The sequence below is a fragment of the Hoplias malabaricus genome, chromosome 3 (genome assembly GCF_029633855.1).
Source record: "Hoplias malabaricus isolate fHopMal1 chromosome 3, fHopMal1.hap1, whole genome shotgun sequence".
NCBI classification, from domain to species: domain Eukaryota; kingdom Metazoa; phylum Chordata; class Actinopteri; order Characiformes; family Erythrinidae; genus Hoplias; species Hoplias malabaricus.
The window spans coordinates 80,382,220-80,392,219 of NC_089802.1; the positions used below are offsets into that span (position 1 = coordinate 80,382,220).

The 10,000-nt window shown below is 46.4% G+C and overlaps 1 protein-coding gene and 1 long non-coding RNA gene across 5 annotated transcripts in view; one reads left to right on the forward strand and one right to left on the reverse strand.

Moving 5' to 3' along the window:
- pik3r5 (phosphoinositide-3-kinase, regulatory subunit 5) overlaps positions 1-10,000 on the forward strand; it is a 52,778-nt gene that overhangs the window by 35,603 nt on the left and 7,175 nt on the right. For all 4 annotated transcript variants that reach the window (XM_066663678.1, XM_066663679.1, XM_066663676.1 and 1 more), the window contains exons 7-12: positions 964-1,138; positions 5,780-5,948; positions 6,607-6,675; positions 6,993-7,677; positions 9,213-9,372; positions 9,668-9,793. In XM_066663678.1, coding sequence (XP_066519775.1) covers positions 964-1,138; positions 5,780-5,948; positions 6,607-6,675; positions 6,993-7,677; positions 9,213-9,372; positions 9,668-9,793 — 1,384 coding nt within the window. The remainder of the gene's footprint in view (positions 1-963; positions 1,139-5,779; positions 5,949-6,606; positions 6,676-6,992; positions 7,678-9,212; positions 9,373-9,667; positions 9,794-10,000) is intronic.
- LOC136691235 (uncharacterized) overlaps positions 8,245-10,000 on the reverse strand; it is a 14,111-nt gene continuing 12,355 nt past the window's right edge. The window contains exon 4 of the long non-coding RNA XR_010801862.1: positions 8,245-9,015. This is a non-coding gene — a long non-coding RNA (uncharacterized lncRNA). The remainder of the gene's footprint in view (positions 9,016-10,000) is intronic.

Below are 10,000 nucleotides of genomic sequence, written 5' to 3' on the forward strand. Positions count from 1 at the left end.
GTGTGTTCTCTGTCTGTGTTTTGAGTGTTCTTGTGTTTAAGCAGGATATCCTGTTGTGGCCGTTGGGGCCCGGCCCTCTCTGTGGTCGGAGGTGGTTCTGTTTCCCATCTCGGTTCCTAGAGTGCACCTCCGCTCTTTATCGTTTACTGTTTACTCTTTACTGTTTATCATTTACTCTTTACTCTTTATCGTTTACTGTTTACTCTTTACTGTTTATCGTTTACTGTTTACTCTTTACTGTTTATCGTTTACTGTTTACTCTTTATCGTTTACTGTTTACTCTTTACTGTTTATCATTTACTCTTTACTCTTTATCGTTTACTGTTTACTCTTTACTGTTTATCGTTTACTGTTTACTCTTTACTGTTTATCGTTTACTCTTTATTGTTTACTGTTTACCCTTTACTGTTTATTGTTTACTTCTTTACTCTTTATTGTTTACTGTTTATCGTTTACTGTTTATTGTTTACTTGTTTACCCTTTACTGTTTATTGTTTACTGTTTATCATTTACTGTTTACTTCTGTACTGTTTATTGTTTACTCTTTACTGTTTATCATTTACTGTTTACTCTTTACTTTTTACTGTTTATTGTTTACTGTTTATGGTCTACTCTTTACTGTTTACTTGTTTTGTTTACTGTTTACTGTTCACTTGTTTATTTGTGTTTAATCATCTTTCAGCTGCAGTTAGAGTTTAGCTTCATCCAGGAATCGTCTGCAGCTGGAGTCACACTTTAATTCTCTACAAATGAGTTAAACTTTATTAAACTGCTCAGTGTGAACAGGATGCTGTACCTTTCTCCATCCTCATTTCCCCCCGCGCTGTTTACCTTTGTCTTCACTGAGGCCTGTTCTCACTGGGTGTTTTTGCGCTGATTTCCTGTGGTGTTTGTGGGAGAAAAGAACGCCTGGGTGTGCTGTGTTTTTGTCTGATTTCTGTGTGTGTGTGTGTGTATGATCAGTACGGTGCTGCTCCTGAACCCGGCTGATGTCCCAGTGGCGTTTTTCTCGGTGTTGGAGCAGCTGAGCGCAGCAGACGTTTCTCACCGAGACTCCAGCATCACCCTCATCAAACAGGCCTTCCAGTCCTCACTCGGCAACAAATACACAATCAGCTCTGTACACACAGCCCTACAGGTATACGCACACACACACACACACACACTGTGAAGTGGCCTGTAGGGGGAAGTAGAGGGAGGTGTTGGTGGTGAAGTGGCCTGTAGGGGGCAGTAGAGGGAGGTGTTGGTGGTGTAGTGGCCTGTAGGGGGCAGTAGAGGGAGGTGTTGGTGGTGTAGTGGCCTGTAGGGGGCAGTAGAGGGAGGTGTTGGTGGTGTAGTGGCCTGTAGGGGGCAGTAGAGGGAGTTGTTGCTGGTGAAGTGGCCTGTAGGGGGCAGTAGAGGGAGGTGTTGGTGGTGTAGTGGCCTGTAGGGGGCAGTAGAGGGCGGTGTTGGTGGCGTAGTGGCCTGTAGGGGGCAGTAGAGGGAGGTGTTGGTGGCGTAGTGGCCTGTAGGGGGCAGTAGAGGGAGGTGTTGGTGGTGAAGTGGCCTGTAGGGGGCAGTAGAGGGAGTTGTTGGTGGTGTAGTGGCCTGTAGGGGGCAGTAGAGGAAGGTGTTGGTGGTGTAGTGGCCTGTAGGGGGCAGTAGAGGGCAGTGTTGGTGGTGTAGTGGCCTGTAGGGGGCAGTAGAGGGAGGTGTTGGTGGCGTAGTGGCCTGTAGGGGGCAGTAGAGTCAAATCAAATCAAATTTATTTATATAGCGCTTTTTACAACTGATGTTGTCACAAAGCAGCTTCACAGAATTCCAGTAAAACAAAGATTTGACAAGAAATGTAAAAAAAAATGTAAAACCCCTCAAGTGAGCGAGGCCAGGGGCGACAGTGGCAAGGAAAAACTCCCCCAGCTGAGGAAGAAACCTTGGGAGGAACCAAGGCTCACAAGGGGTGACCCATCCTCCTCTGGTCAATCTACTGGTGATGATAGTTAGTAGTCCGTGAGAACTTCAGGGTAGGGGCAGCTTCAAGGCACTTGGTAGTTGCTGGAGCGTGGGCAGCTGGTCTGAAGCGTGGAGGAGGGTCTCGACAGTCATCCATCAGTGTCCAGACAGACAGGTGGGCAGTCGTTTACTCGGAAAGATGTAAAGAGATGGAATTAGTTTTGAACTGTTTTGTGTTTGTAAAGTAGAAAATATGAAAATTTCCAGAGTGTGGCTAATGACTCCAGCAGATCTGACTATGACAGCTTTAACTGAAAGGAGAGAACCAGGAGGACACACAGACACGGGAGCATCCTGAAACACTGGCATCCCTCCGCTCCACCGTCAACAAACCTGAGTGATCGCGAGAAGCGGCGGGACGACACCAGCGTCTCAGTTTACTATAATTCCCTGTGTCCATGGACCCCCCGGATCTGCCGCCTTTGTCTATGGGGGAGCATTAGCTACCAAAAGATAAACTAAACTAATGAGTTTTTAGCCTAGATTTGAAGATTGCGACTGTGTCTGAGTCCCGAACATTTTCTGGAAGATCATTCCAGAGTTGGGGTCTTTATAAGAAAAGGCTCTTCCCCCAGCTGAGGACTAGAGCTGTCTCTGTACTATGATGTGGCCTGAATCCAGATTGGAATTTTTCATATATATGATTCTTATGTAGATATGAACTAAGTTGTTGGGCCACAGCTCTTTCTAAGATCTTGGACAGAAATGGCAGATTTGAAATAGGCCTGTAATTAGACAGTGTACTAGCATCAAGATTTGGTTTCTTGATCAGAGGTTTAATAACTGCTAGTTTAAAAGCTTTGAGTACATGGCCCAGACTAAGGGATGAGTTTACTATAGTTAAAAGAGGATCAATAATAGCTGGTAGTACTTCTTTGAGCAACTTTTTTGGGAATTGCATCGTGTGCAAGTTGTACAGTTTGCGGAGGTGATAATCATCTCTAGTTCTAATTGTGGGAGTGGGTAAAAGTCTTTCTTTTACAGTTACATTATGTTTTATATCATTTACATCAGGTGGCAGCCAGGACGGATTTGATCCTGTGGCTTGAGTTTGTTGTCTAATATTCTCAATTTTATTATTAAAAAAGTCCATAAAATCTTTACTGGTGAGAGTTGCTGGAATTAGTTGTTCGGAACCTGTTTGATTTTTTGTAATTCTAGAAAACACACTAAACAGTTCTCTCTGATTATTTTTATTATTGGAGATCAGCGAGGCCAGATATGCTGAGCGAGCTTTAGTGAGGGCATTTCTATACTCTATAAGGCTTTCCTTCCAGGCAGAGTGGAACACTTCCAGCTTGGTTGATCGCCATTTCCGCTCTAGTTTCCGTGATGTTTATTTTAAAGTATGGGTTTTATCATTATACCATGGTGCAAGCTTTTTCTGTCTTATACTTTTATGTTTAAGTGGTGCTACCTTTTCCAAGGTAGATCGACAGGTATTTTCTAAGTAGTCAGTTAGTACATCTAGGTCCATTGGGTCTGATGGAGTGGGAACTGGTGTTGATATTTCTGGGAGGTTTTCTATAAATTGTAGGGCGGTAGATGGTTTTATTATACGCCTTGTAGAATAACAAGGGTTCTTACATATATTATGGCTAAGACGTAGCTCTAATGAAATTAAGTAATGGTCGGAGATTGCTGAGGATTGGGGTAAGATATTAATTTGGTCAATGTTAAGACCTAGTGTCAGAACTAAGTCTAAAGTGTGGCTGCAGTAGTGTGTAGGCCCTGTTACATTTTGAGTAATACCAATAGAGTCTAAGATTGAGGTAAATGCCTTTTTTAGTGGGTCACTTTCCTTCTCAAAATGAATATTGAAATCTCCTACAATTATAACTTTATGATTGCACACCGCTAGGTTTGCAGCAAAATCGCTGGATTCTTTCAGAAATTCTAAGTAAGGCCCTGGTGGTCTGTAAATGTTGCATAATAAAAATGCCTCCTTTTTTGTGACCGGATTTGTAATAATAGTGGAGAGAACCTCAAAAGAAGAGAAGGTGTCACATTGTTTAAGAATAATTTCTAGGGTATTTTGGTAAATTACACATACTCCGCCTCCTTTGCCTGATAATCTTGGGCTATGTACATAATTATAGCCTAGGGGGGTGGCTTCATTTAGTGCTGAATATTCATTTGGTCTAACCCATGTTTCAGTGAGACAGAAAACGTTGAATTTATGATCACTTATAATATCATTTATGATTAGTGCTTATGAGCTTAGTGATCTTATGTTGAGTAACCCAAATTTTAGTTCTGAGGTGTTGCTGCTAGGTGTTGTGTATGATTTAATATTGATTAGGTTGCTGAAACAGGCTGATTTTGTTTTTCTACATTTACAATTAGTTTAGGGGAAAGACACAGTCTCAATACAGTTGAACCTGGGTAACGCCTCAAGACGGCAGACAGTCGGTTTAGCCTGTCTGTCTGCGGCTTGGTCATGGCTCTGGATTGTCAGCAGCTGTCTACACTACTCTGCTGACTAACTAAGACTATGTGCTATGCTGCAAGAAAGTAAGGCAGCACCCTCCCACAGTGGGTGGATACCATCCCTACCTATAAGACCAGGCTTGCCCTCGAAACGTAACCAATTGTCTATAAAGCCCACTTGATTTTCGGAACACCACTTGGACATCCAGCAGTTTAACGCAGAAAGTCTGCTGCAGGCGTCAACGCTGCACCGCATTGGGATGGGACCAGAGCAGATTACGGCATCGGACATCGTCTGGGCCAGTTTAATCACTTCTGTAATATTACCCTTAGTTATCTCAGACTGACGCAGATGAATATCATTGGCCCCTACATGAATGACTACCCTCGAATATCTCCTATTAGCTAACAGTCTAAGGTTGACACTAATATCCGGCGCTCTGGCTCCCGATAAACAGCTAACTGTTACTGCCGGTGCCCCTAAAGGAGTAGATAATTTCACGTGTCGAACAATAGAGTTTCCTATAACCAGAGCACTCTTAACAGGCTCCTCAGCGGGTGCTTCGCTGAGTGGGGCAAACCTGTTTGACACTCGAATCGGAGGAGCGTGTTGTCCCGGTGGGCTAGCTTTGGCCTCAGCGTTAGCATCAGCCTTTCCAGCTATGACGCCAAGACGTCACCCATTCACCCCGCTGTGAGGGCTCTAACGCCAGAGTCGTGGGGGTGCTAACTCTCCCTAAGGCTCCCGGAGTTGCTAACACTGAATCCCGCTGTTTATCCCTTGACAATAATAAGCTCCGGATGCGCACTTCTAGCTGGTCCACTTTATCCACCAGAGAGCTAACTAGCTGACACTTAGTACAAACACAACCACTATCTTTGTCGCTAGAGGTGGAAAAGGGGGTTAAACTAAACATGCCACACTCTGAGCAGGCAAAACAGCCAATAGTAGCCATGGAATTGCAGGTACTTCCCACTTTTAGTTGATTTTAGTAACTTACACCAAAAACATTACTCCAGGGTCCGGTGGCAGTTTTAGTGCCTCTGTAATAAATATTCCTGTGGAGACAATCTATAAGATAGATCTATGGATGGTTAGTAGGTTATAAAAACAGAAATAAGTACAGAAATAAATAACAGTAGAAACAAGTAACAGGAATACCAGAGCGAAACAGCTTCTTCTAAATGGGTACAGGAAGAGGGAGGTGTTGGTGGTGTAGTGGCCTGTAGGGGGCAGTAGAGGGAGGTGTTGGTGGTGTAGTGGCCTGTAGGGGGCAGTAGAGGGAGGTGTTGGTGGTGTAGTGGCCTGTAGGGGGCAGTAGAGGGTTGTTTATATGGTCGGTGTGTCTCTTTGCAGTCTCTGAGCGAGGAGGAGCTGACCCAGACTCTTGAGAAGGTGATGGAGCTGATGGAGAGCGCGGTGTTGATGGATGATGCGAGTTTGGCTCGGTCTCACATCGCTCATGGCCTGGAGCAACTGCGGAAGGAACTCAACATCCCACAATGCACCAGTGGGAGCACTGAGGGTGAGACACCTGAGACTGTCCTCTCACTGTCCACTCTAGTGTGATTTGGTGGTGGATCATTCTCAGCGCTGCAGTGACACTGACGTGGTGGTGGTGTGTTAGTGTGTGTTGTGCTGGTGTAGAGTGGATCAGACACAGCAGTGCTGCTGGAGTTTTTAAACCCCTCAGTGTCTGGACTGAGAACAGTCCACCGACCAAAAACATCCAGCCGACAGCGTCCTGTGTCACTGATGAAGGACTAGAGGACGAGCGACACACACTGTGCAGCGACAGATGAGCTACTGTCTCTGACTTTACATCTACAAGGTGGACCAACGAGGGAGGAGTGTCTCACAGAGTGGACAGAGAGTGGACACAGGGTTTAAAAACTCCAGCAGCACTGCTGTGTCTGATCCACTCTACACCAGCACAACACACACTAACACACCACCACCACGTCAGTGTCACTGCAGCGCTGAGAATGATCCACCACCACATCACACCTGCTCTGTGGGGGTCCTGAGCGCTGAGGAACAGGGGGAGAGTGGGTGATAAAGTATGCAGAGCCACAGATGGACTACAGTCTCTAACTGCAGAACTATGATTTGCCGTGGTTGATCAGTGTGTGTTGTGGTTTGTACTTTAATTGCTGTGTGTGTGTGTGTCTGTGTGTGTGTAGAGACGCTGCAGATCCTGAAATTGCCCACAGCCAAGTGCTACACGGTCCAGTGGGACTCTGACAATTTCGGTAAGTATCACATAGCTGTGAGGATCTGATGGAGTTGAAGGTCAGGGGCTGGTGTTGGGGATTAGTTCTAGATCACACTCACCACTCCAACTCACACCAGAGGAACTCCATCACTCCAGAGAACACAGTTCCACTGTTCCACACACCAGAGGAACCCCATCACTCCAGAGAACACAGTTCCACTGTTCCACACACCAGAATTAAGAATGCATGCTCATGTGCAGCTGCTCAGTGTTTCTCATTTCATTGTAATAAATTTACTTTGAGAGCTGAATGCTTAACCTCTCTCTCTCTCTCTCTCTGTCTCTCTCTCTCAGACGTCCTGATAGATCTGTTTGACTCGGACCCTGAGTTGTCTGAGCTGCAGGTTCTTGAGGGCCCCCTAGAGGAGGATGAAGGTGATGATGATGCCGATGAAGACGAGGACCTGGAGGGGATGGAGGACTTTGCGTCTCTGAGCTGCGTGGACCCTCGGGCGTCCATGTTCTCCACCGTCTCGTCTCTCTCCACCGTCTCTAAGGACTCCATGTTCTCCTCCTTCTCCACGTTCTCCATAGCCTCGTCCGAGTGCTCCCCGTTCTCCACGCTCTCCTCGTCCTCCCAGGCCTCTGGAACGGACAGCGATTTCTGCGAGGAGGTGGAGGAGGACTCTCCGGTTCTTCAGGTTCCCCAGGTTCTAGTCAAACCCAAGGGTTTCTCCAAGCGTCTCTCGCGGCTCTTCAAACCCCGCAGTAGCAGCTCCCTGTGTCGCGCTAAAAGCCTGGGGAACACCGAGGCCAAAGACCTCCTGCCCTCCGTCCGTTCCAAGCGCTCCAACTCCGTCCCCCAGCAGGCCCTCCTACGCAGCTCCGAGCTGGGGCTCACAGAGGGCCTCCTGGCACAGCAGGCCCTGGGCTGCGTCAGGTACAGGAGGAGGCCCATCCTCAGCTCCGACGAGGCCCAGGAGCCCCGTTCCACCCTCCTCAGGGTCCTGGTGTTCGGGGCGGACCACGTGGCCGGGAGGTGAGGGAGTGCACTCTCGGCGTCTCATGTACATCTAGAAGAAGCTTAATTAAAATCTGAATATTTAAAATTTGATTTTCCCTGTTCAAGCCCAGTATGAGTTTATCCTGACTGTTATTCACCTCCTTTTATTAATGAAGACATTAAATCATTAAAGCAACACTAGGTAATATTCTGAAGCTCTAATTTTAATTTGAAAATACTGCCTAGTGTTACTTTAATTTTACTTTATTTCTTACTGAATCAAATCAAATAAAGTGATAATAAAGTGTCCTTCACAGTGGGTTTATGAAAAGGGACGCAGTTCTGTACCCCCTACCCTCCAAAGGTTCCATAGTGCAGTTTCTGCAGTGCTGCGTCTGGAGGAGTAAAGACACAGGACCTTTTCTCACTGTGATGTGCCACTGAGGTGTAACAGAGAGAACAGAGCCTCTGTCGCCGCTCCCCCAGGCTCAGCACTGTAGAATCTGCACTATGGAACTCTTGGAGGAGGGGAGGAGGTTCGTAACACATCACTCTTAATAAAGCCACTGTAGGAGATGTGTCACTTTATTTCATTAGACACAGTGCTGTATTCTTTTATAAAGTTTATATTAATGTTAATTCCAGTAGGTTTTTTTAATGAATGTTTAGTGTAAAACTGTAAGTGAAAATTCAAGCGTTCTCCGCTCTTTCGTCATTTTAAAGTAACTGTGTGTCGTATTAAAATCACAGTCATTGTTTTATTGAACAGAAGAGAACTGAACTGAAGCCGTGTGGAGAGTGAAGAGTTTATTGTGCGCTGCGTTGGTTCTGAGCTCCATCAGGAAAAAGCTGCAGAAGGCTGTGATGGGTTTGTTCTGTTCTTGGGGACAGTACTGTGTCCAAAAGTCCGTGTGAGTGTGGGTTTGTTTTCTACGACGTGGAACTGACTCGACTCGACTCTTCTGCTTTTCCACCGGACAAATCTGCTCCTGCTCCTGGACCCGGGTTCTATTTCAGTCGCTGCTCTCCTACGGTTCCAACAGAGCCGAGTCGGTAATGACTTTGAGGTGTAAACCCTCCAGAGACCTGTCAATCACCAGGAAACACAGAGCTCCAGCCGCGTGTGAAATCTCTGAAGTTACAGCAGCGTTCACATTAGTTTTTATCCGACGCTCCTTGGGTCGGTGTCTGAGGAAAATCTCCAGCGAAAGATCAACGTGAGACGAGGAAAACTGCTCTGTGAGGAACTGGGGGTGGAGCCGGGTTCAGTCCAAACAACAACAACACGCCACTCCGCGCTGCTGTGGTGTTTAAAGCCCGCGGCTCCTGTTAGAGACTGGGTTTGTGACGTCACTGGCTCCGTTTGGTGGGGAGCTGTGGGAGTGGGAAAGAGAAAGAGCTGAAAGAGTCGAGCCGATCCCATGCAGTGGAAAAGCTGAAATGAGAATATCGTGATTTTAATGCGACACAGTGACTTTAACTCGACAAACGCAGATAATGTTTAAATGGTGAATTGTAATTTTACACTTCACTAAAGTGACGCGTGTGTGTGTGTGTGTGTGTCCTCTCAGAGTGGCCCGAGCGTACAGCAGCCTGCGGAGGAGAGAGAGAGAGTCTCCCAAACTCAGCAGATCCTTCAGACTGCGCTTCTTCTTTATTCCGGTCCGGAGAGATCCCCCAGGAAACGGCGTGGCCCCCCAGTTCTCCGCCAGCCCCCTGAGGAACGCCCCGGTGAGGACAGAGACTCACGATCATATAGTTTTATTACATTTATTCCTAAGTGCTTTAGAATTTACCCAGAGACACTGTTATCATTCTCACTGTGGGGCGATACATTAGACTTCAGACAGGGGGCGCTGCAGAAAAGCGTTGGAAATCGCTGCATTAATGAATTTAGGATAAATCCTGTTTAAAAAAGAATTCTGCTCTCTCTGCTGCGACACGTGGGGGCGCTAGTCCTCTTTAAACACTGACCATGTCCTGCATATACTCAGAGAAGTGTGTGTGTGTGTGTGTGTGTGTGTAGGACATAAACATGGACGCTCCAGAGGACAGCACTAATGATATCGCAGCACTGTTGGGGATGATGGACCCGTGGTACGAGAGAAACACACTCTGTCTGCTCGATCTACCACTGCACGTGGTGTGTAAGGTGAGCTTTATCAAACACACACACACACACACACACACAGGACATGGACAATGTTATTTTTAAACTCCACAGAATAAAAGTCCTGATCACTTTTGTCCAGAGGAACTATATTTTTAGCTCCACCCACTTCCTCTGGGATGAGTTGGAGTGTTGAGTTTGATTCAGAACTAATCCCCAACACCAGCCCCTGACCCTCACTGATGATGA